This window comes from Oryctolagus cuniculus, chromosome 2 (genome assembly GCF_051225735.1).
Source record: "Oryctolagus cuniculus isolate XC-2025 breed Fujian yellow rabbit chromosome 2, ASM5122573v1, whole genome shotgun sequence".
Taxonomy (NCBI): domain Eukaryota; kingdom Metazoa; phylum Chordata; class Mammalia; order Lagomorpha; family Leporidae; genus Oryctolagus; species Oryctolagus cuniculus.
This window is the reverse complement of record NC_142868.1, coordinates 75,225,086-75,251,645: the sequence shown is the minus strand read 5'-3', so window position 1 is coordinate 75,251,645 and position 26,560 is coordinate 75,225,086. Positions and strand designations below refer to the sequence as shown.

At 39.0% G+C, this 26,560-nt stretch overlaps 1 protein-coding gene across 6 annotated transcripts in view; it reads right to left on the bottom strand.

Annotated features, from left to right (window-relative positions):
- Nucleotides 1–626: 626 nt before the first annotated feature.
- The window catches only part of MTMR7 (myotubularin related protein 7), a 130,082-nt gene continuing 104,148 nt past the window's right edge, over nt 627–26,560 (bottom strand). For 5 of the 6 annotated variants that reach the window (XM_002709345.5, XM_089325871.1, XM_089325870.1 and 2 more), the window contains 7 exons: nt 12,762–12,871; nt 11,055–11,180; nt 9,451–9,500; nt 7,749–7,949; nt 6,399–6,539; nt 4,496–4,622; nt 627–1,688 (listed from right to left, as the gene is read on the bottom strand). In XM_002709345.5, coding sequence (XP_002709391.1) covers nt 1,326–1,688; nt 4,496–4,622; nt 6,399–6,539; nt 7,749–7,949; nt 9,451–9,500; nt 11,055–11,180; nt 12,762–12,871 — 1,118 coding nt within the window. In that variant the 3' untranslated portion in view covers nt 627–1,325. Of the gene's footprint in view, nt 1,689–4,495; nt 4,623–6,398; nt 6,540–7,748; nt 7,950–9,450; nt 9,501–11,054; nt 11,181–12,761; nt 12,872–18,114; nt 18,295–26,560 lie in introns of those variants that run through there. The other variant, XM_089325873.1, reaches the window with a different exon arrangement.

Below are 26,560 nucleotides of genomic sequence, written 5' to 3'. Positions count from 1 at the left end.
ATATACTCCCTCCAAATTGATCATACTAGAAATTTCAGCATTGTCACTTTCTGCCATTCTCTTTACCTTGTTCTCATTTCAGCAAAAATGAATGCACTCTCCTATAAAAAATTGACATATTTAAAATATTATAAAAGGTAAGTATAAATTAACCCCTTCATATTCAAGGATGTATTAATGTTTAAAAAACATACCATGTGACTTATGTATCTTTGCCTGAGCATGGCAGTTTTCCCCCTAGTTTCTTCAGATTAAGGTCATCTAATACAGTCCCATATTTTCTCATTAGTAATGATTCCACCTCAAATGAACATTTGAACAAAAACTCTCTTCAAAATTATCTTTAAGCAGTCAGTGTTCATCAGATGTTGTTGATATTAAGTGAGCCATATTAAGCAGTTAAATAATGCCTATAATAGCAGATAGTAAAAACTCACTTCCCTCACCAATAGACATGACAACCAAATTCTCTAGTTCTCTGCTGTTTTACCCAACTAACTTCACAATGTTGTACCTTAGGGTCAGGCTGTAGTTGGCCCACACTGTCTTGATAGTTTGGCTTCTGAAACAGTAATAAAAAGTTGTTATTAAGCTAATATTTAAATTCATGTGTAACACCCAGAGAATGAATCTTGCTTCTGCTTTATTAGATATTACACCCATGTTCAAGAAAACATAAGGTATAGTTTTAGCATTTTTTAAATGATGAGAAACAGAATAGATTCCAGAGAAAGGCAACAAAATTAAAACAATTCAAAATATATCTAAGGAAAAGTTAGTGATTGTTAAACCTGAAAGATAAGCTTAAGCAACTATAGAGTTCCTTAAAGCTCTGTTAACCAAGAAGAACACATCCCAACAATGTGCCCTGTTTTTAGAAATAGTGATGCTAACAGAGTCAGAAAGATAATGTCAAATGTTTTGGAAAACACAAAATATGCACATGGAAGTGAAATAAGAGGAAAGATTCAAGACGGCAACAAGTGAGAGAGAAAGGGGTTGGGGGCTTTGAGGAGATGCATGCTATGACAAGGAAGGTTTATACTGATAACCTCAGGTGATGATAGAAGTATTTGTAGTGAATACACGTTTTATGGTCTAGAATGATTTTTTGAAATAGGTTAATAATTTTCTTTATATTTGATAAAAGAAATGGCTACTTTCTGTTCTTTAACATCTAAACAGAGTTTTCCTTTTTAACAGCTGTATTTTATATATCTCAATGACAACATTTCTTGAGTTATTTTTATCTTGAATTGCACTGTTCCCTTGCTTTTGGAAGTGTGCTGTATATGTCCTTTATTTTAGAAGTTCAAAGGGAAAATTCAGGCAGTGAGAAACACAGCTTCATCAGAATCCCGGTCCTTGCCGCTGTCTTCACTCGGTGCATGCTCACCACCACTTGGAGACCGACAGCTCAAGTCCTCGACTCCAGATTCCTGATCACTGTTGGCTGACAGATCTGGATCTGAGCTTTTCAAGTTGTCTTGGGTTAGGATCAGGGCAGAATCTTCATCGCCTTGTGAAGGGCTCCTGGATGGAAATGATTTCATATTCCCACTGTAATCCTGGGGAGTGTTGGCTGTGCTGTTGTCTGAGGTAGAAAATCCTGAATGTTTGCTGGGTTCATTTTGCTTACTCTTCACCTTAGTGTGATTTAACTGGACTTTCTGAATTTTTTCCAACCTCTAAAAAAAGAAATAACCATTTCAGTGGAAAGTCATAAATTTCCCTCTTTACATATATAGCAGATATAACCTCCCAGCAGAGTGTAACGTTAAGAACATGGGATTTAGACGGATGGGAGTTCAAACATAGACTTCATTTCTAGTATAAGCACTGTAATCTATGACTAAACAATATAACACAGGTAAATTATCACCTCCTTTCTATGCTTTCATGGTTTTTATAAGATGATTTTCATTGTATGAACTCAAAATACAGTTTTAAAAATGTAAAAATAAGGGGTTTGAGATATAACTCACCATAAAATTCATCCTTTTAATGGTACAATTCAGTAGGTTTTTACATATTCACAAGGTTATACAACCATCACTACTAATTTTAAAACAATTAGATTTTCATCACCTCCCCACCAAAAAAAAGAAAAATACCCATTAGCAGTCATTCCACATTTTCCCCTCCTACTATGCCTTGGCAACTACTAATTGATTTTATCTCTATGGATTTACCTAGTGTGTTTACTTCCTGTCATGGATTATATAACAAATAATGACCTATTTTATTTTTCTGGCTTCTTTCTCTTCACATATGTTCAAGGTTTATCCATGTTACAGCATGTATCAATATTTCATTGCTTTTTATGGCCAAATAATATACTGCATTTTGTTCATCAGGTCATAGACATTTGGGTTATTCAAAATACATTTTACCAGATTTCACCTTTTAATGTCAGCATGAGAAAATGCCATAAGATAAAGTACTATGTGCAAAAGCACTGTGCGGGGTGATATGAGGAACAGAGATAGGTAATAAATTACATACACTTATGGCCATAAAGAACTTGGAGTGTCATAACAGAGAGGCAGAGTTCATGCAATGGAGGAATTTGGAAGAGGCAAAAGTTATTTAAGAGAGATAGTCTGGTACAGCTGGAACATTTTAGTAGGGCTGTGAAGGAATTAAACTTATACAGTCTGTGATGGTTAGAAAGCATTCTTAGCACAAGGGAAAGTGAGGAAAATTACAAGGTAGGAAGGTGTCAATTGTGTACAAGAAAGTTAAATTTTAGCTAGGGGAATAGTGGACAATAAAGTTAAAACAGTGGATTAGACCAGATTATAGGAAAATCTCAAATGCCAGACTAAGGAATTTTGACTTCATTTTAAGAAAATAAGAACCAAAGTTTAACATTAAGTTTAAAGTCCTAAGATTTTCATAAACCTTGGATGTCTTTAAGAAGAGTAAATAAGGAGACATAAAGGGAATTTGAATGGCAAACGATGAAACTTATACTAGTTTCAGAATTCTAAAAACCTGTGGCTCATTTTGATTCTTTGTATTCATGTTTTATTTCAGGGTCACTCAGCCCTGTGTGCAATGCACAATTATCTATGATACTCTAAAGATTCTCCAGTGGACTCTAGGCTTCAAGCCCAGACAGCAGGATTTCTTGTAAGGTGGTGATTCTGATGCACACACAAGGTTAAAATAGGTCATTATTTGTTATATAATCCATGATAGGAAGTAAACACACTAGGTAATTCCATAGAGATAAAATCAATAACGTGCAAAATGATGGTTTAAGGCAGAACTCCACACAGATGCAAACATGTTTTGTGTGACCCTGGCAGACTATTACCAGAATAACATTTATGCTTAGTCACAAAAGTTCTCAAAACCTAAGATCTAACACATGATTTATATCTTGAAAAGCAGTCTAGGTTGTCTAGAATATTATGAGGGGGAAAACAGAAGTGTCAGCCTCACTAGTTACCTCTAAATGACCACCTGTGTTGGGGATCTTGAACTATAAGGCATCATTTCCAGCGGTGACTTGCATAGACTATCCACTGAGAAAGGGAGTAGATGTCAATTTGTGATATCTTGCCAACTTTTACTCAATATTCACCAATCTGAAAGTAGGATACTGGAAGTTCTCTTCTAGCAACATTATTGCTTCATGAGGTATAATGAAGAACCCTGACTATTGAAAATTTCCCAGACTTCATCCTATTACATTTTTCTACACTGCAAAGCACCCATTGTGCCTAAAACACTGAGCCTCCATTTAGAATTCAAGTCCCAGACAACCGGAATGTATTGCCAATTCTTATGGAAGTAAATAACATGATGATGTCATGAGTTTATGAAGATAACTGAAACAGAATGCAGCAAATAATCCAAGAGGGTGTGGTTATCAACTAGACTACAACTGTGTCAGGAAACAAAGGTATCCAATTAGGAAAAAACATTGAAAGATACAGCCTTTCTAGTCAACTACAGGGAAGTGATAGCAGGCAAGAAATAGACTGTTTAGTCACCTTCAGCTGTTACCAATATAAGTGTAGAAACACTTGTTTTATGAATATAATCATTTTATTATAAATATACTTAGGACTTATATATAACAATTATAATAATACTTGTATAATTATACAAGTATAGAATTTTTAAAGTGTATCTGGTTTTACTCATTTTTATCCCCCCCCCCCCACTTTATCCAGAAAGAAATAATTTTCATATTATCAAGCAATAGTAACAAACCAATTTGACCTATGGTAGGAACAACTCAACTAGTTTGGTAAACTGTGGAAATGAGCCACAAAGCCAAGTCTCTGAAATGCAGTCACTGCCTAGGTTTGGGCTTCGGTTAACTGGATGCTCGCCTGGTGGGGTTTTGTCTGAAGTTATCCTCCAGCTACAAATATGAAAAGCTAGGTTGCTATATTTTATGTACCAAGTCTTGAGAGGTTTTAATTGAGCGAAATAAGCATAAAACATAGATTAACAGCAGCAAAGAAACGTGTCTTACTTCTTCTAGGGCCTCTAGCTCTTCCTCCAGCTGCTGCGTCTCTTCCTTCACTGCCATGAGGTACTCTGTGACTGACTGTCGGGGCTGCATCCCCTTTTCAAAGCGGTTATACATTCCATTCCAAAACCTGGGAAGGATGGCAGAGCTGGTGATACCACTGTGTCACAGTCAGAAAATGCACACTTTCAAGTCTCCTAAGGTATCCTTCACATCACAGTACTAAAGGTTTAATATAACCAAATGTACATTACAGGCTCGAAAAAGTCACTGTTTAAGGTAATACTTTCATGTTGATTATTTCTTTTTCTCGGGTCAGTGAACTACTTTTGGGGAGAGTAAGTTCATGAAGAGTCTGCTTGTCCATGTGATACTAAATTAGGAGACAAATATATTTTCTAAAATAGATTGAAGTAGTACTTTTTGGTTTAAGAGAAGAATTCTTAGTTTTGAACTTTGATAATCACTGCTTGTACATTTAGAATCTTAAGCTGCAGAGAGACTTACAAACTTGAAGTTGTTAGCCTTTGTTTATATATAACCACCAACAAATTAACCTTTGCAATAAATCTTATCCTTTTACCTTATACAATAAAGAATACTAGAATGCAAATGAGAATAAATATGAGACTAAATGGTGTCACCAGGGATATCTTTACATCTATTCTTTTACTTAGCAAAGAAAGTAATTTGAGGGCAGGAACTCAATGTCACTGTTTTTCCCTTAGTGCCTAGAATAGTGCTTGAGCCTCAGTAAAATATTTAAATATATGAGTTGCAATACAGTTGATTGTAGCTTTTTTTTTTTTTTTTTTTTTTTTTGACAGGCAGAGTGGACAGTGAGAGAGAGACAGAGAGAAAGGTCTTCCTTTGCCGTTGGTTCACCCTCCAATGGCCGCCATGGCCGGCGCACCACGCTGATCCGAAGGCAGGAGCCAGGTGCTTCTCCTGGTCTCCCATGGGATGCAGGGCCCAAGAACTTGGGCCATTCTCCACTGCCTTCCCGGGCCACAGCAGAGAGCTGGCCTGGAATAGGGGCAACCAGGACTAGAACCCGGTGTGCCGGTGCTGCAGGCAGAGGATTAGCCTATTGAGCCGCGGCGCTGGCCCTTTTTCTGTTTTTCTTTTCTTCTTTTTTTTTTTTTTTTTTTGTAGCAACAGCTCTTAAAACCGGTTTTATACAAATCATATAGGCACTTTTTTATACAGAATTCATATTATGCTGTAAAATTATGGGGAAAGTATTATTGAAATATTTAGGAACAAAAACATGTTGAAGAATAAAATCTACAGAGGAAGAAAAGCCACCTAGCATATGTTGGGACTGAGCAGGGAGGAGGAATGTGGTTTCTCAATTTATCATGATTTTATCTTTTTGCTGAACTCTGAGTCATTTTTCCTTATACAAGCATAGAAAAGATTCAAAGCATAACTTACAACATACATATTTATACCTAGTACATATTTATAGAACCTCTAAGATGCCATCCCAGTACATACAATCTGAAAATGATTGATTTTCACCTGGACTTGATTCAGCAGAGAAAAAAAGCTGAGTATAGTATATCAAGATCACTATCAAAGCTTGTGAATTCACATCTGACTATAAGGTAGGTGGTTCTTGGTTCATTAATTCCATTTTTTCTTTCTTCCTCTTATTTTTAAGAAAAAAATTAGAAATCACATTTTTAATATACTGTTAACTATAAAACATCAACTTCTGAAGAGAATTCCACATTAACAAGGATGGAGGAGAGGAGACTATTCCAGCATTTTCCTCTGTGGAGTTTGGTGCCCCAGAGTCCTTAATGCTCAGTGTGTTTTCTATACTTTGGCTGCTGAATGTTAAACAGTACCAGAATCCAAGTTCATACCATAGCTGGAAAGTTCCAAAAGATTTACATACTTGTACATGGAGTTGCACGGTGTTGTTGGGAGATGGAGGATTCCCTGGGTCTGACTGTGATCAGCTCTAAAGAGTGGATTCAGGTAGTCAGCCCGATTCTTCCAAAGGTGTGCCCATAAAGAGTATGTTCTTTCTTGAATTCTGTTATAAAAAAAAAAGTCTAAAAATGACTGTTTTATGCTTATGAATAGTAGATAGATTGTATTAAATATGTTGTATTAAAGCTGGTAGGGCACTACCTGCTATCTGAAATATTGTGTCCCTGTTGTGTTTCAGGGAAATTTACACTTTGTGGAAGAACACTGTAGAAATCTCAACTTTTCTATTATCTGTACTAGCCTTGACAAAATGTTAAATTCCTCAGTGTATAAAAAAATATATACACTCTGTAGTTTTCTGGGTCTTTTTCCATAACAGTCATCAAGCATTTGCTATTTGCCTTGCAGTCTTCTAAGTGCTTCATGTTTTTTCTCTCATTTAATCTTCAATTTCTATGAGATACATCAAATTTAGGGATGAGGAAACTGAGGAACAGGGAAATGAACTTGTTTCTCAAAGTCCCAAAGCTAATGAATGGAAAAGCCAGGATTCAACCCAAGCAGATACCATTAGAACTGGCTAGTCCCATGAACAAACCACAATCTAGGAAAACAGGTGAGCCTAAAAGATGCACTTAGCTAGTTTTAAGTCATTTCCGATTATCAGGAATTGCACTTGAACTTCATTGGGAAAACAAATGAGTATCTACTAGAAAAAGTAATTTTCCTTCTATTCAATTCAGTATAAAACTACTGGACTCTATTTGAGCTGATCATGTCCAGAATTAAATCTGATCATGTATTTACCACAGTAAAATCATTTTATTCTATAAGAATCTGAAAATATTTTTTCATTTACACTTCCTGTATCACTTAAGTTTCTGACCTAACAATTTGTTTTAAAAGCACACATTATCTGCTTTTACCCTTGGTTAGAGCAATACAGTTTGAATCTGAATAGTTGCTTGTATTTCAAATTTGCTTTCCTGGTTGAATTTGCAACTGTTATTAACAATCCACCAAAGACTTTTTTTTTCCCTTTTTAGTGTAAAAATCACTTTGAATCCAGAAAGTTCTCTGTAAATATTAGTGTGCAACATCTACCAACATGTGTATGCCAGGTGGAAAAAGGAAAATGAATGTAGGTGTGTGTATATATCTTTGACAGTTTGAAGGTATTTAAACCACTCATGAAATTATGTCAAGAAAACAAACTTTAATATGTCAGTATAAATAAGAAACTGAAGAAACAGTCTTCCAAATTATGACACCTGCTAAATTTTAGATAAAAATTAATCAACAAAATACTTACTGGAGTTCTTGTCTCTCTTTTTGGCTGTTACATAGGAAGTTTCCAAACTGGCAAGAGTAAATGTGATGTTGAATGTGAATCAAAAACCTCTCATTGAACTCAAAGGCACAGGGAAACCGTTCCATTAACTGCCAGACACACTCAATAAACTGGTCAATAACTGGAGAGATTTCTTTTGGGTCACCATCTAGAATGCCATATCTATAAAGCAAAGATTAGAAAGTTGTGAGGCTAGCTTTTTTGTTTTCCTGATTAGAAAGACCAGCAGAAAAGCAAACCTAGTTCCTAAATTAACCTTATAAATTCAGAATGAAGAAGTAGAAAAACAACTTTTTAAATTCCAATTTCAAGAGAAACTTTGTGTTAAAGATCTAATTGGAGAAGGAAATATTCATATAAACTGTTAGTGCTAAAAATTCAATGGAAAATTTCCATGTAAAAAAAGAACATTCTTCAAATTTTAAAAGTATATCAAAACTTTGAAAATAATTTTTCACTTTGTTTCATTAGTAATCAATGATAGAGTGAGAAGAAATTCCAGATCAACTTTAGGAATTTTCCATTTTGCTTTGGGGGTTTTATTTCCAATTTTTCTTTATTTGAAAGGCAGTGAGAGAAAGACAGAGATGGATCTTTCCATCTGTTGGTTCGCTGCCGGGTGAGAAAATTCAATCCAGGTTTCCAGATGGGTTGCAGGGACCCAATTACTTGATCTGTCACCTGTACACATCAGCAGGAAGCTACAATTGGGCCAAGACTTGAACTCAGGCACTTCTTTATGGGTTGTGGGTATTCCAAGCAATGCCTTAACCACTGCACCAAATTCCTGCCCCTTTTAGATTTTTTTTTTTTATGAAGGGATAAACGAGAGAGAGAACTTGAGAAAATAGTGGTTCTCCAATTTCTAGTGATGTTCTCATTTTTAGTGAGCAGTTAAAACTTGCCACATAATTTCCATGTGACCACAGATTCCACAATCTTTTATTAACCATGTCTTCATTTTCAAGGAGTTCACCAGAATCCTGTCATATTTCCATTGGTTCTTAAATGAAGGCTGTCTAGACCTTTACACTATTACATGATTTTTGGAAAGAATCTTAAAGGGTGCCATGAAAGAATGACAGTATAGAGCCTCAGCTTTTCAGCAATGGATAATAAACTTGAGGAATAACAATGAACACTGACCAGTTTTATGTTTTCCCAAGAGTGGAAACATTACATATTGGAAACTCCTCAAAAGTTTCAATTCCAGTCACCTTTGGTAGTATTCAAAATCACTGCCTAACACTGTTGCTTCATCAGATAAACGCTTACCCAGCCAGTCCAGCCACTTCTGTATTTTTTCTGTCATCTATCTTCTATCTTGGAGTTCCTAACTCCCTAGCAGGTAGTCAGTAGAAGCCCAAAACTGAAAATTATAATGTGGCCCTAAGCAGCTTATTTATATATAATATATATAATATATATATATGGGTTTACATATATAAAATGGAACTATTGTACTTTCCTGGAAAAGTTCTATAAAATACTAATTGAAAAACCTCAGAACTAATGGTCAATGAATGCTAATTACAAAAACTACAAAAAATGTATATAAGCAATTACATGCGCGCTGCCCCTTGGAACACTCAATCGAAACACTCACAGAAACAGTGCTCTTACTCTAAACATCCGAAACAACAGATTTTTAAATGTTTCTTACCTGTGATTAAACTTATGACCAAAGGAAATCCAGTCTTTTTCAATTAATACCTACACATGAAAAAAATATAAATATCATGGAGAGAAGCAAACACAGAAAAATAAGAAACCATAACCCATAATGTTGAAGGATTCAGAGGTATTTGGAGCAGAAATCGCTATCCTGGGAAACCTGTAAACGAAGGAGCACACATTATCCACCAGTACAAAGGTACACATGAAGGGCAGTGCTGAAGGCTCATGCACAGGAAAAATAAATGGGAATGCATGAATGAATACGTCACTCCACCACCCCTGAGTACTTCCTGTGTGCCTGGCACTTTCATGTTGCCTGCTACATTATCTCATTTAATTGTGAGAGAGATCTCTGTATCACTCCCATTTTATAGAAGGGGAGCCTGAAGCACAGAGGGTAATCATTTGTTCAAGATCATGCGAGGAGGGAACAGCAGGTAGAACTTCACAATTTAGCTTTCTCTGTTCCAAATTGCATAGGAATGTTTCCCAGTGAATGTTACTACACATTACTAAAATAATGGGGTTTAAGAGTATATTAGAGATTTTAGCCCTGTTTTGGAATGACAGTTAACGTGAATTTATAGTTTTAAGCAGTCTGAATTAAACATGTTTAATCAGATAATATGGAATAGCCTCATTAATATCCCCTCTACTCAGTCTAGGAGAGGAGCCTGACACTGGAGTGTTTCTCTGAATCTCAACACTGTCACAGGTAATTGGAAGTTTTTGGACACATCCAAGAAAAGAAAAAGGAAGAGGAAGGGTCAAAAGAAGAAGGCTGCCCCCTAGGTGTCAGATAACACCCCTTGAAAGAGTAGATAAGCACTGACATCCTCCATTTGGGCTTCATTGTCAGTACCTGTCCCTTGCATGAACTCAGGATCCACTAATGTACTTTCTGTTAGCTCACATTCAAGGTAATCTAGTTATGAGGAAGCCCCTATAGTCATTTCAAGGTAACCGTACCAGCTTAGCCAAAACTTCACCAGCCCAGGCAACTATCCAAACAGTCTGTAGTTGGAAGCAACCTGTCACATTTTGACACACCCTAAAAAGTTCAATCTCTAGGAGAGGATGTACTCATCATTTCTGCAAAAGGCACAAAAACAGTATAATTTCTAGTATTCTCATCCATTGTTCTGAAGGATTACTTGGAAAATATCGACCTGGGAGTGAAAACAGCTTTTCATCCCAAGGACTTTTTGTATATAGAAAACACAATGTTTTCCCTAAATGTTTTCTTTTCTGAAAAAATTGTACTGGCATATATTCATATTCTAACTTGAAAGACTTCTAGGTAACTTATATATAAAACCCACTATATCATAAACTACTGAATATGTCTTATATTTGTCCCCATATTCACATTCAATATCACTGATTTGAATTGATTTCAATAACCTAGAAATTAATGTCTATTTCACTTTCCCCCTTTACTTAATTTTGCTGACCCACTAAGAAAAATAACACTGATAATAATGATGATGATAACAATAATGATAGTGAAAAGTTGTCATCAGTTGCCTGAACAGCGGTCCATTCCCAGTAAAGGCTCTGCTGTGTGAAGGGCCCAGCAGCCCCACTCACCATGAAGCCCTTCAAAGTGCGGTAGTGCGGGTCCAGCAGGAGGCTTGCCACTGAGCACACCTGGGCAGTCCTGTCCCAGCCATCAGAACAGTGCACAAGCACGCTTGCCCCTTCCTCTGAAACTGCCTACAAACCACAGCATTAGCAAACAGTCATAAAGAGTGGCTACAAAGGAAAATTCTCACCAGAACTAAGTTTGGTTATACTCATCCTTTAAGAAAGAAAATATGCAGAACAAAACTGTTCATTCATTGATTTACTGTTTGCTATACTTTGTGCTCTCTCCCCTCCCCCTGAACTCAAGCAGGAGTTTAATTCCTGAAGCCACCTTTCAGTGGTATTGAGTGTGAGAACACAATCTAATTATGGTTTTAGGGCTAGAGCTCCCATGACTGAATCCTGGTGGCTTTATAAGCACAAGGACAGAGACACACAAACATGGAACTATAAATAACCTCTAAATAAACATTTTTTTCTTTATGAAGTTGGACTGCATTAGTTATTTCCTTATATAATGAAAATCTGTGTTTGTGCCCCCACCTAGTTTTAGTGCTGGTGGCAAAAGCTTTTCTTCCGTACCTATTATACCTGGAAGCCACCACCTAAGTCTCCTTGCTTAAGCATATGTACTGAATTAAGTGTGTTTACAGTGCCAACATGTCTCCATGACATGTCCTCTCTTTCCTCCCTTCTGGGTGCCATATGAAGCCTTATTGAAATTCTGGACTTGACCAAACACTTCTCAAAGGGAAAGGGCAAAAAAGTATAAATTGTAATTTATAGATAAAAGGGTAATTGCTGAGTAATAAGTCCAGGGATGAGGGAAAGAGGAAGAGACAAAGGTAAAAATTATACCAGAAAATCTCTGCTGGTAAAATAATTTCCCCTATCTGCTACTGCAGATGTACACAGCTTTCAGCTGAATAACTTGGTGGGAAACATAAGTTGGAAAAAAGGTGGAGATTTCATCATGGCTATTTGTTACAACCTGAAATAGTATTATTTCATTGGCTTATTTTCTGTCTCACACACCAAAATGTTGAGTCTGAGATGACACTTCATATGGCTTATTCAGCACTGCATCCACAGCACCTGGAGTAGTACCTGCCACTAAATAAATATTTGTTGGATAAATGATTATCTAATAAAGGGGAGCATACCATGTTGCCAGAAAAGTTTTGGCTCTCTGGAGATATGAATCAAAGAGAAATTTTATGTTTTAAAAACCAACACTGAACAATGCAACAGAAAATGTATTCAATAACAGCTTGAATGAAAGTTGCAGTAAGAGCTCCTAGCAGCCACAGGAACGTGACTTCTGCTGTGGCAAATCTAAAAAGAAGGATTTACTGGATGTAAGCTTCAAGCCCATCACTCAAGTGACTCAGAATTGGTTGTACTGCCCTACAGAAAATTCTGCCCTCCATCTACAATTAAATAAATGGGAGATAAGAGTATTCTGGAAATAGAATCTTCTGGAAATATTTTACCCTTTGATCACTAGGCTAACAATCAACCAACCACACTGCTCTTAGAAAACCACATCTTCGGAGGGCAAACTCAATGGAGGTCAGCAAAGTCAGCTTTCCATTTAATGCAGTGCAGCTTGGAGCCCATGTGGAAGAAACCAGATTGCTACTTTGAAGTCAGCAAGGCTCGCTAGTCTGCCCCTTGATTTTTTTTAAAATTTTTTCTGTAAGCACGTACCTTTGCAATGAAGATTCCTGCATCCATGATGGCCTTAATGTGCCTCAACCAGCCAGAGTTCTCTAGACCCCACAGGAAATCACTCATGGAGGGAGATTTAAGTTCACACACTGCAAGATAAGTCAATTATTAAGTGAAACTAAGGCAAACTCATTTTACACAATGATATTTTACAGGTAGTTTGCTAATGGTTACTTTGTTAGTGCAGACACTTTCTGGAAGATGTAAGTTAAAATAAATATTCAAGTTTATTTAACTTGATTCTACTGAACCAGTTCAAGTAAGGCATTTCTATCTTCTTTGGTCATGGGGAATGCTACATCTGTTTACAAGTACTATATCTGTAAATTTTAAATTATAACATTAATACAAGTATTGAATACTACTACAGTAAAAGTCCAGCAGAGACCATCTATTTACCTTCCCAGCAAAGACAATTAAAATGGATCAACAAGGGGAACTTGTGTTAAGTGTGCTATGGGGGAAAAAAATCATATCACTAATTCCAGCACTTGCCCAGTTACAACTCTCCATGACACAAGCATTTCAGATTGCAACAGCTGTGAAATCCCAAAACAAAACTATCCTAAAAAGTCTTACATGGAAATGATCAAACTCCTCTTGCCAACAAATCCCACCTACCAGGAGCAAAACGTAAAAGCAAAATTTCCACCTGCAATCCAATTCTAGAACATCAGGCATTCCCTTTGACTGAAAATGAAGAAAATCCAGGTCCCCAAAGTTACCTACATTTCCACAACTAAGATGTGTAAGCACCCTTGTAACACTGTCACCAAGCACTTTCCATCTCAAGAGTTTATTGTATACTCACCATAAAGCATGGAAGTGCTTTAGGGGCAGTGTTCTTTGTATCAAAAATTATCCATCCAAAATTTGTGGGTTCTCTACCTATGAAGCCTTTTGAGGAGTCTTATAAATGAACCAGTGACAACTAAATGATGCTCCACAAGGTTAATCTTTTAGCTGAAGTATATCTTACTGTACTCAGTGATATAGTAAGCACCCACAAGCAGTATGGGGCCCTATTTCCTCAGTAATCAGAACTCCCTCAGTAATCAGCTGTGTAATCCTGCACATCATTCAACTATTTGAGCCTCAATTTTGAGATTTTCAAAACAGGTGTTCTAAACTGTATCCTTCCAACTCTGGACTCCCAGAATCAAATCTGTCAACTGTTCACAAATGCTGTGCATATGGAATACATGGCAACCACTGACAACAATATTTTTCTGATGCCCTGCCCTAAACAAGCCAGATAACAAGGGGTTCACTCTGTTTTCTGCAACATAAGACACACACCAAAAAGCCCAGGTACTTAAACTTGAGGTCATAAATGACAGCAATGATGGAGGAAATAACACTGAGATTCCCAACCCAAATCCAACTTCAGAAAATCGTATTATGAGTACATTTAGGCAAGATTCCAAAATCTTTCTTCCAGGAGTCTGCCCTGAGCTGAAATCGCAGCTCCGATGACCTTTTGAGCAGCTGAGGAGTACTGAGATCCTTCCAGCGTCACTCTGGCTCAGAGCATTGTCCCATCAGAGGTCGCAGGGTTTTTCCTTCCCACCCTGTCCCAGCATCACAGAAAAGAAGCCACGATTGCTACCTGGTAAAGCAGATGCAGACCAGCACGGGTGCTTTGCTGAAGCTCCATGAGAAACACAGATTAATGCACAGAATCTACAGCTTTGTTAGTCAGCCCCATGTTTCTGGGGACTCAGCAGAGGCTGGGTGTTTCCAGGCTTACAGTTTTCATGGTTAAAAGTGATGGAGAGAGGGTGGAAGTGAAGGGGGAGGGGAGAAGTATCATTATGCTCTCAAAACTGTATATATGAAATACATGAAATTTGTTCCCCTTTTATAAATAAAAGTTTAAAAATAAGTACTTAAACACATCCAGACAATGAAATATTATTTCATGATAAAAAGAAATGAGCTACCAATCCTTGAAAAGACTTGGAAGAAATTAAAATGTCCATCAGTGATCTTCTAAAGGTGCAAGGAAAATGCATATTATGAAGAGAAATTTTTTGATATCTACAAAAGTTAAATATTTATTTAGTAATAAATTTAGCCAAAATGAAAGAGTTCTACATTGAAAAATATTAAAACATTGGCAAAAATCACTGAGGATGCAATATATGGAAAGATAATTTTTTAAAAATTTTATTTTAATTATACAAGTTTCATGTATTTCATAAATACAGATTAGGAACGTAGGGGGACTTCCCCCCTCCTTCCAAACTGCCCACACACCAACCCTTCCACCCCTTCCTCTCACATTGCCATTCTTAATTTTTACAAAGATCTATTTTCAGTATACTTAATGATTGTCTAGTTAACCCTACTCTAAGTAAGAGTTGAACAAATAGTATGAAGAGAACAAAACAAAACAAAAAAAAAAAAACAAAAAAAATACAGTTCCTCAACGGAAGAGACAAGAGCTATAAACAATATCTTAAGCGTGGTTTTGGCTATTCAGTGCTTAAGATACTAGCTGTGTGAGCATGGACGTTTTTCTTAGTCTCTCTGTGCCTCAGTGTTCACTTTTTAAGATAGGGATAACAGCCACCCCATCAAAGAATTGCTATATATGTCAATCCTTACTACTACATTATTCTCAAATGATATAGCTTTTATGTTCTACAATTTTCAGAAATTTATATGATAGCCATCTGCAACTTGATTTCTTCATTCAATATTTTAAGATATCCGTATTATTTAAGGAGATAAATTCCTTTCATTCTAACAGCTATACAGTATTCCATTCTATGAATCAATCTCACTATATATGTAGATACAGATATAGAAATATTGGGTTATCCATCCCCCCACTGTTGACAATTGTGTCTTCTCTTTCAATGTTCATAAACAATGCAGTAAAAACATCTTTCTATAGTCTCTTTGTGGCAGGTCACTTTTTACACACACTTCTACAAATGACATGGGCTGGGTTATGGGGTTTCTACATCTTACAGAAATAGGGAGGGCTACTCGTTTACCATAGATCATAACTTTATGTGAACTAAACTTCACATGTTAGTAATAACAAACCATGATATGTACAAGGGCAAAAGCTGGCAATACTCTTCAAAGGCTTCTGAGTCACACACTTTCATATTCAAAACTCCTGGGAACTGTTACTGATCCTTGCTGTCTAGAAATGTAAAATGAGGTAAAAGCATCTTCCTCTAACAGTATAAAGATGAAATGAGATCATACATAAACATTCCCCCAAAATAGTAGCTATGATATATATTTTGCATTTGTTGATCTAGTACTATGACCTGGGAGACAAGAGATGCCAGACTCATTTAAACATATCAATGATAAGGCTCAGAAACGTTAAAACACAAAGTGACTAATAGCAGAAGATCTCAAGTGCAAGGTTTCTGGCAAACCAACCTAGACTTTTGCTACCACATTATAACTACATTGGTGGATTTTACTAGAAATAATACTGATAATAGTAAAACTTAAAACCAGATGCCAGGCATTTTTCTAAGGGCTTTTTATAGATTAGGATCTCAAAACTATCACCATGAGGAAGGCATTGCTATTTTTCTTGTGCTCTAAGTGTGGAAAGTAACACAAAAAGAGGTTCAACGGCTCGTCCAAGGTCTCCCAGCTGATACCTGGGATTCAGTCTGGCTGCAGCACCATGTCCTTCACCAATGCCTCTCAATCTCAGGTACATTGTTTATCACAATCCAAATGTAAAACACTAGAAGCCCTCCTTGGTTCTCACATGCCATCCACTTAAAGGCCACATTTTCCATCAGCACACAGACCTGCACTGTCGTAACACAGAAGCCACTCGTCACATGTGCCTACTGAGCCCTTGAAATGCAGCTAAATTCAACTGAGATGTGCGGTGGGTATAAAATGGGAATCAAACTAAAGATTTTGTAATAAAAGGCATGGAAATACCTCATTAATTGCTTTTGATCATGATTTCATAGTGAAAGAATACTTTGATATATTAGGATAAAATGTATTACTTAAATTAATTTACCCATTTATTTTTTTCCTTTCTTAAAGTGGTCAGCAGAAAATTTTAAATTGCAAGCTTTGTCCACACTGTGGCTTGCATTATATTTCTGTGGACAGTGCTGATTTAGATTACTTAATTTGATCAGATGTCCTCAAAGAATTTTGCTTATGCACCTCTAAACAGTATATATTTAATATTTTATTAATTTATATAGTATATTTATTTGAAAGGCAGAGAGCGATAGAGAGGGGACAGAGACTGACAGACAGACGTCCCTCCTGCTGGTTCACTCCTCAATTGCCCATCACAGCCAGGGCTGGGTCAGGCTGGTAGTGGAAACAGTCTGGGGTCTCTTGGGGCTGGCAGGGGCTCAACTGCCTGAGCCATCATCACCTTCTGCCTCCTAGCATGTGCATTAGCAGGAAGATGGAATCAGGGCCAGAGCTGAGACTCAAGCTCAGACACTCAGAAATGGGATATGCGTAACAAGCAGCATCTTAACTGCTGTGCCAAATGTCCACCCCTCAAATAAACTTTAAAACTATGTACCCTGGGGCCAGCACCGTGGCACAGCGGATAAAGCCACTGCCTGCGTCGCCAGCATCCCATATGGGCGCCAGTGCAATTCCTGGCTGTACCCCTCGGATGCCTTGAGATAAACTATCACAATGAGATTGAGGGTGAAATAAAAGGTGTATTTTTCTGGCTTAAAGCCTGCGCCCTGGGAATATTCTAAGGAACCGGGATGGACATAACATCGAAGCTAGTGATCTAGAAGCCTATTCCCATCAGTTAACAGAGCTGGGGCATGCCTTGGAAAATTCTCCTGTGAGCTCAGCTGAAGACAGACAGTTGAAGCTGATGCAAAGGCCAAATGCCAGGCCTCCATTAAAACTGAGCAAGTGCTGCTTTTCTTGCCTCAGCCGGACGGAGATCTGCCTGCTACATGCACTGCTCAGCAGTACCGTGCAGGCCCTTCTGGTGGCTGGCTCGCCTCTGCCTATGCTCACTGCCAAAGACACAGGTGCAGCCCAGTGGGAAGTATGGCCATTCCTGCACCCTGCCTGAGCTCTCACCACTCCTTGGGCACCTGTTGTTTGGTTTTCTGTCCATTCCCAGGCCCTGACAACAATGATCAACTCTAATCGTAAAATATACGCATTCCACTGGATCAAGTCTCAGGACTCAACTGGTTCCTCTAAACTCTCCACAGATAACATTCTCCTGCTCATTTTTTCTTAACTAAACAGGTCAACCCTTCAGGGTGTTTTGCAGGGCTTGGGGCTAATCAGTATCCCTACTTATTACAAAAGGTCCAGGGAACCTGAGACATACCTTGGCATCCCAACAGCAGCTGCTTTCCCCCTTTTCCCACAATGCAGTCTTTCCAGTTAACCTGGGATGTCCTGTTCAAAAAACGAGACATGGATAGCTCATAGAGCCAGGTCCTAAAAGGTATTTCAGGAGCTGCATCAGCTCCTTTCGGGCCACTCTGTTTTCAGCACATTCAAATTGCAAGCACTGAGTAAAACAACCCAGCAGGTTGTTAAGCCAGGAAACAACTGACAGGGTGTTTCTCCCTCACTGTTAAGTGGCAGTGTTGAAAGGAAACAGCTTTCAGATGATTGGAACACAGGGACAGATAGCAGTATACTTGAGACTGAAACAATTAGTGCCTGGGTTTTTAAACATAAATATGAAACTGCTGCATCTGTTTGGATAAGCTAAGAATATAGCTAAAATTCCGATTTGTTTACTCCTGTTGCCAAACCCAAGCCAATATTTACAAACCAGTTTTGCTGAACAAAGTTTGTTTCGGGTGACATCAAAGACATATACCACAAATGACAGAGAACTGTACTTAATAAAGGGAGCTGAATGTCCCAGTGCAGTGATAGTTGTTTTACCTAACTGGGTAACCACATCCCATAAACATAGAGAAACCACAGCAAACAGGAAGATACAACTTTAGAGCCAGAGGAAATGTAAAAATTTACCTAGAAGAAAATAAGGCTTTGATGATCTCCTTTAGGTATTTCTTACACCAATCTCTCTTTGCAGTACAGCTGCCAGGTGGGGTCAGTGGGGCACAGGATTGGTCTTTCTTGCACCCTAAGATCTGGAGCTAAAGTGTCACGTGGCCCTCCCTTAATTGCCAGCCTGACATACACCTGAGTCCCGCTGATGTTTGATTTGTCCTTTTCCAATTTTGGACTCAAAAAAACAGAGAGGGCCTTCAAAGAACTGGCAAATGATAATCATCTCCCTTCAGGGAGCATTCTAACAGGTGAAACCAGACAAAGCCGACTTAATTATAGCCTGGGAAATGCAGCTGTTTAATTAAGCCTGCTTTGTAGTCTCTCAGAGCGCAGTGTGGTGAGGTTTGCAGTGAATGCATTCAACTTAGTAATGTCAGAGGCATTCTCTCCTCCCTACCTATGCTAATCAGCACGGGCTCTCATTATATACAGCTTTACATGAATGGGAGTGAGTCTATGTGCGTCAATTTCTTCATAGGTTACCAACAAAACTAAACACGATACTTTAAAAAAAATTTTTTTATAAAAACTTACATGAAAGAAAGATATTTCCCATCTGCTGGTTCATTTCCCACATGGCCCCAATAGCCAGGAATGGGCCTGACCAAAGGCAGGAGTCGAATTCAAATCCAGGTCTCTCACATGGGCGACAGGGGCCCAAGTACTTGGACTATCATCCGTAGCCTCCGGGATATGCATTATCAGAAAACTGGGATTGGAAGTAGAATTGGGACTCAAATCCAGTCACTCTGTTATGGGACCCAGATATCCCAAACAGCGTCTTAACTGCTGCACCAAACACCTGCCCCATACATTACTCCTTAAAACAGTTCCAATTCATTTCATAATATTTTCTGGAATCTCCATGTGCTTACCAATGCCTTGAAAGCTATTTTCTTACAGCTTTTAAAGGATTTGATGATAATATAAAATGATAAGGTGCAATGAAGCTTAAATTTGGTATACCTGTGTTAGCACTGCTGGAGGTAGTGGCTCAGAAAACACTACATATGTGTTCCTAGCTGCTAATAAACAGGTATGAGTCTATGTAAATGTACACAAGGGTGTGTTTGAGAATACTAAGTAGTACTGTCTAAAGAAACTCAATCAGCAGGTCTACACGATGCCTACTAGCATTAGTTTCTCATGGGAGTTTTGTTTAAAGGCAAATCCACAGAATAGGGAGATAATCTATGTGAGCTCAGCATTACAAGTGGCTAAGAATAAGATGTGAATATTAACTGCCAGTGCATGTAAAACTTGGCATCAAATAAAAAAATATGTGTGCCCACTTACAGTGTATCTACCATTGTATGTGACGTGCCCTGGTGCTTTACCTCTGTGAACTTCTGCAATCTTCTATCTGTTGTCGATATCATTATCTCAATTTACAGGAGAGGGGTGAGTTCAGATGCTAGTGACACAGCAGGGAATTTGTGATAGGCATCTAGGTCCTCTGACCCCATTTTCCATTATAATTAAAGGCTCATTAAAAGTCAATATATAGACTAAGCAGGGATGAACAGGAAGTGAACTGAAGATAGGGCTTAAGGGAAGATAAAATCTAAATAGGAAACTTGAAGCAAATGAAAATAGAGAGGTTTAGACTGGGACAATATATGGATGTTGAGAGGTTAAGGAATTTAGGTGGATAAAAAGATCTTCTAAAGTACACTGAAAGTATGCTATTGTAAAAAATTAAAAGAAAGGAAGGAGGGAGGAAAGTATCACTGTATTCTTGGAATGATATCTACAAAATTCATCAAGTCTGTTCTCTATATATTAACAGATTTTAAAAGCAGTTAAAACAATGAATAAGATCCTAGTGGTTAGCCAGCGCCGCAGCTCAATAGGCTAATCCTCTGCCTTGTGGCGCCGGCACACTGGGTTCTATTCCCGGTCAGGGCGCCGGATTCTGTCCCGGTTGCCCCTCTTCCAGGCCAGCCCTCTGCTAATGGCCCGGGAGTGCAGTGGAGGATGGCTCAAGTGCTTGGGCCCTGCACCCCATGGGAGACCAGGAGAAGCACCTGGCTCCTGCCATTGGATCAGCGTGGTGCACCGGCCGCAGCACGCCGGCCATTGGAGGGTGAACCAATGGCAAAAGGAAGACCTTTCTCTCTGTCTCCCTCTCACTGTCCACTCTGCCTGTCAAAAATAAAAAATAATAATAATAAAAAAAGATCCTGGTGGCAGGCATTGGAGAGAACGCCAGAATTGTGTTAGATCAGGATGTTGTCAGGGGATGTTGCAAGTGGAGGGGGTGTGGGCTCGCTCCACATTCCTCACACAGGCTGAGAGCCTTCCAAGACCAACACTTTCATCAGGTTTCAGACCACATGATCCCTGGCAAGTGAATCCTGAATTGCCAAACACCTTCTACAGCTGTATGGAATAACAGCTCACCTTGCACTAAAATTATCCTTGTCTATCTTTAGTCTCATGAATACATTTTCTCCTACAAGCACCCCTTTCATAAATGTCCTAGCTGTCCAGACCCTGGCCTTGATGATTAACAAAACATAAAGCAATAACCCTGAAGGTGAAAAATTTTAGTCACTGAACTATCTCAGTGAACTGCAAAATAAAGCATCATCGGGGTCTTAGCCATTCTTTTCTCATTAAGTCACTTAGTTTTCTCTTGTCCTCTCCTTGATAATGTCACCCAGAAATGAATCTTTGGCTTTGATGTCAGTTAAAACATTTACCAGTGACTCACCCTGGGTGGCCCTCAGTGAGGTCACTAATAAAGCAAGCATGCTCTTTCCTTCCTGCTCTTTTGTCCCTACTTCAAAATTGGTTTATTTTGTATTAATGAATGCAGCTTATTTTTATCCAGTGGTAGTAAGTTTGATGAATGGCTGCATTTCTGAGATAACCGTGGTAGTTCCTGTTACAAGCACCCATTATAAGCAGGGTATTGTGCCTGAGGCTGTACGTATATTATCCACCACATAGGGTACATTTAACATTTACTCCTGATTTTCAGGTTGGATGCAGTGGCTTCAAGAGATTTATGAAGTCATCTGTAGCTACACAGCCAGTAAATGAACTAGAATCTGTTCCCTAGCACATTCAGTCAAAGGGCCCTCCCTTCCCCTCTGCCTCAGTGCTTAGAATATCATTGTCTAGATAGGCTGACACCATCAGCAGTCATATTATTAATCCTCATCCAACACCACAGAAAGGCAAACTACACTCTCTTGATCCGTGTCTTTCCCCCAGATGACCATGCATTGATAATTAGTGAAATCTGACAAGAAAAGAAAAATAACCTGCTGGTCTAGCAAGAATCTTCTTAAAAGGCCTCACAATTGCTGCTTCTGTGTAAAGCCATCCAGTTCCCTCTGATGGAAAAGTGGGTTTTCTATGTGGAAACTCATGTCATGGTGTTGAAGTTTGAGGGACAGTAACCATACCTTCAGGTCATTTGTGGTTGTACCACCTAATGGCTTAGTCATCTGAAGAAATCACTAACAGAAAATTCAGAGTATAGAGAATTAACAGCTTAACTTCAGCTCCTGTCTGGGAGAAAACTGCATAGCATATATTTGTAGGTAATACAATAGAAAATAAAGTAAAATATGTGAAATATCCAAAAGGTATAGAAATATTCCATTTCTTCAAGGTTGAATTAACCATCATTCCATAAAGACATGAGGTAACTAAGAAAATATCAAATAAAAATGGCATTCAAACTGATAGCCAGAATTGAACTTCTCTGAGTAGACAAATAGTTCATGCAAGCCTTGCAACTGGGTGTGTCTAGGGCTATTCCTAGCAGAGCTTGGTGCATTGGACTTGGCAGACAGACTAGAGAAAGGAATCAATTGTTTGACCATAACAACCACCAGGATGGTGCCATCTTTCCCACACTTAATGAAGGCTGCAATCAATCAGGTCTGAGAACCTTCACAGAACAGATCAGATATAATCTCTAGGGTCACCTGATCTTTGCCACAAACGTTCTCCACTGTCAACACCCACAGTTTCAGGGAATATGGCAAAAATAGATTACATTTTGGGGCTTTCTAAAAAGATTCAATCTTTTAAATGGAATTTTCCAGGCTGGCACTGTGGTGCAGCAGGTTGAAGCCACAGCCTACTGTGCCGGTATCCCATGTCGGCATTGCTTTGAGTCCCAGCTGCTCCAATGCCAATCCAGCTCCCTGCTAATGCACCTGGGATGGCAGGGAAGGATGGTCCAAGTCCTTGGATCCCTGCCTCCACGTGGGAGACCCAGAAGAACCTCTTGGCTCCCAGCTTCAGCCTGGCCCAGCCAGGTCATTGAGGCCATCTGTGGAGTGAACCAGCAGATGGAGGATCTCTCTCTGCCTCTCCTCCTAACTCTGCATTTCAAATAAATAAATAAATATTTTTAAAATTGAATTCTCTCGGTCCCTCTCAAACATATTATTGCCCAAATTGCTGAACTGACACTGGGCTTCTGTCCCATGTGCTCTGGGCCAGCTTCCATTGGATCTGCTGTCTGTCTGAGGTCTATGTCTGTTAAACAACTTGCTGAGAAAACACCCAGGTGTCTGCTGATGTTGTTGATTAATCAGTCTGATGACCTTGCACTGAATGCGTATCAGACCACATCATGAGGCAAGCACTTACTTGCTCCTGAAAAGTGTGCTGCTCTATTCCATGTCTTTGAAAGAAGAAATTAAGAAAATTTACCCGTACAAAGGCAAGACCTCTTAAATACTTGCCTGGCTGGCTGAATTAATCTATAGTTCATCAACTCATCCATTTTATTCATTGCTTATTTCAATAATATTTCAAAAATATTTATTCATTTATTTATCTGACAGGCAGAGAGACAGAGCTCCCATCCACTGGTTTGGTTCCCGGATCCCTGCAATGGCCAGGACTGGGCCAGGCCAAAGCCAGGAGCTGGGAACTCAATCCATATCCCCCATGTGGGTGGCAGGAACCCAACTACTTGAGCCTGAATGTTGCCTTCCAAGGTCTGTATTAGTAGGAAACTAGAGTCAGAAGCTGAAGCTGGGTTTTAAACAAGTACTCTGAGGTTAGACTTGGGACATCCTAACTTGTGTCTTAACTACCAGGCAAAACGCTCGTCCCCAGTGCTTATTTTAAAATATATTATTGATTCCCAAGAGAAAACACAAGCACTTTACACTGGAAAGCATTTTATAATTTTAAGGAATTTTTTTAATGTCATGAGTTTAACAGGGAAACTACAGTGTTTAATTGTTTTGCAAACATAGGAAATGAGATGTATTCATGTTTACTCAGGGACTCAGGCAAGAACCCAAACCTGGGTCTTCATACACTTAGGGCAGGCCATTTTTAACCCAACCCAGGACCCAGAGAGGCAGTAACGTCCAGCGGTTAAGAGGATGTCATTTAGAGATAGGTATTTAGCCCCCTGGTTAAAGTGCTGCTTGGGACACCCACATCCCGTATCAGAGCACATGGAGGAGTTCTGCTCTGCTTCCAAGCCAGCTTCCTGTTAATGTGAACACCAGGAGGGCAGGTGATAAATGAAGTTATTGGGTCACTGCCACCCAAGTGGGAGACCCAGACGAGGTTCTAGCCCACTGGCTTCCCGTGAATGGAAGATCTCTCACTGTCTGTCTCTGTCTCTATGCCTTTCAAGTAAATAAATACAAAGTGTTTGAAAGAGTCCATCAAGGCCGGTGCTGTGGCATAGCGGCTTTACCCATATGGGCACCAGTTTGAGTCCCAGCTGCTCCACTTCCAATTCTCTCTCTGCTATGGCCTGGGAAAGCAATAGAAGATGGCTCAAGTCCTTGGGCCCCTGCACCCACTTGGGAGACCTGGAAGAGGCTCCTTACTCCTGGCTTCAGATCGGTGCAGCTCCAGTTGGTGCAACCAATTGGGGAGTGAACCAGTGGATGGAAGATCTCCCTCTCTCTGTGTAACTCTTCCAAGTAAATAAATAAATCTCAAAATAAATAAATAAAGAGTCTTTCATTTGAATTCACACGAATTAGGTGAAAATCTAGACGCTACCAGTTACTGTCATAAGCTTGCACAAGTGTTTTTTAGCTTCTGTGCCACAATGTCTTCATCTGTAAAAGGAAGATAAGAATATCTACAACATGATCATAAGGGAGATTATGTGAGTCAATATATCTTAAAGTATTTAAACAGCATCCAGTATACAGCAATTTTTCCATAAATGCATCAATACTATGTGGGGTGGCTATGTGTGAGCCGGTCAGATAGCAGGGCCACAAATCAACAGGAATCACTGTAACAAGATGCAAGGCACTAGGTTCAAAGCTATTTTGTTAAGTGGTATCAGAAAGGATGTGTTTGTTTAAAAAATAAAGTTTTAATTAAAAATGTAGTATGCCAGACTCTGGAATGGGATACCTGCTCTCCTGCTGCCCTTGAAGAAACAGACTGCCTTGCTGGCAACAGCTGGTGGGCGGACGGATGTAGCACAGAACTTGTGGCAGACTCTAGGACCTCAGGATGGTTTCCACTAATAACACGTGCAGCCCTCAGCACGTCTGCCAATAGCCTGGGAGGACTGGGAAGCAGAGTCTTTCTACATCCAAGCCTCCTGACAAGACTGCAGCCCAGCCGACATCTCACCTGTAGCCTCGTAATATGTGAGAACAGTGTCTTGGGTCCATGGGACATGCCCAGACTCCTGAATCGCAGAATGGGTACTGTTCTATTAACAAAGTGCAAAATACCAACTGCAACAAATATTTTTATAAATAATCACCGGATGTCCTTGCATGATAATCCAATTATCATTCTGAACACTCTAACCTAGTCTTTCTCCATATGTGTGATTTACTGCATAGTGAATAGAGGATACATATAATTTTGGAATATTTGCATAGGCTTCACCAGTTAAATAAACTTCTCTGATTTGAAAATCTGAAATCCAAATGGTCCAAAATCTGAAAACTTTTGAGCATTATGTTGGCACTCAAAAAGTTTTGGATATTGGTGCATTTCAAGTTTTGAATTAGATGCTCAACTAGTATTATAAACAAACTACTACTATCAATATGGACATGTATATATCATTTTTTAAATTGTATCTTGGATTTGTCCATAAGAGGAAGCACCCTAATACAAATGATGAATCTCTACACATACTGTCTCTCTGAGCCAATTCAAGTGACAACAACAATATTTAAAATACTTTTTTGACACACTTTTCTCAGTACTGGATATTTTCATTTAAAACAAAAATGGGTGAGGGGCCGGTGCTGTGGCACAGCGGGTTAAAACCCTGGCCTGAAGTGCTGGCATCCCATATGGGCGCCAGTTCTAGTCCCAGCTGCTCTCTTCCAATCCAGCTCTCTGCTACTGCCTGGGAAAGCAGCAGCAGATGGCCCAACTGCCTCAGCCCCTGCACCCCCGTGGGAGACCAGGAGGAAGCTCCTGGCTCCTGGCTCCTGGCTTCGGATCAGCTCAGCTGTGGCCATTGCAGCCACCTGGGGAGTGAACCAGCGGATGGAAGACCTCTCTCTCTGTCTCTACTTCTCTCTGTCACTCTGACTTTCAAATAAATGAAACAAATTTTTTAAAAAATGGGTGAAAAATGCAATTTTGAGGTTTTACATTATACTCCTTAAATTACCAGAGCAAGTTTAAACATTTTTATGTTCATTTGTTTCAATTTACAGCTTCCTCTAAAGTTTTTTCTTCAATTAAGTTTCTAACCTCTGAGACTCCGTTTCTTCATCTATAATAGATAATACAGTGGACTATGCACTAGCACT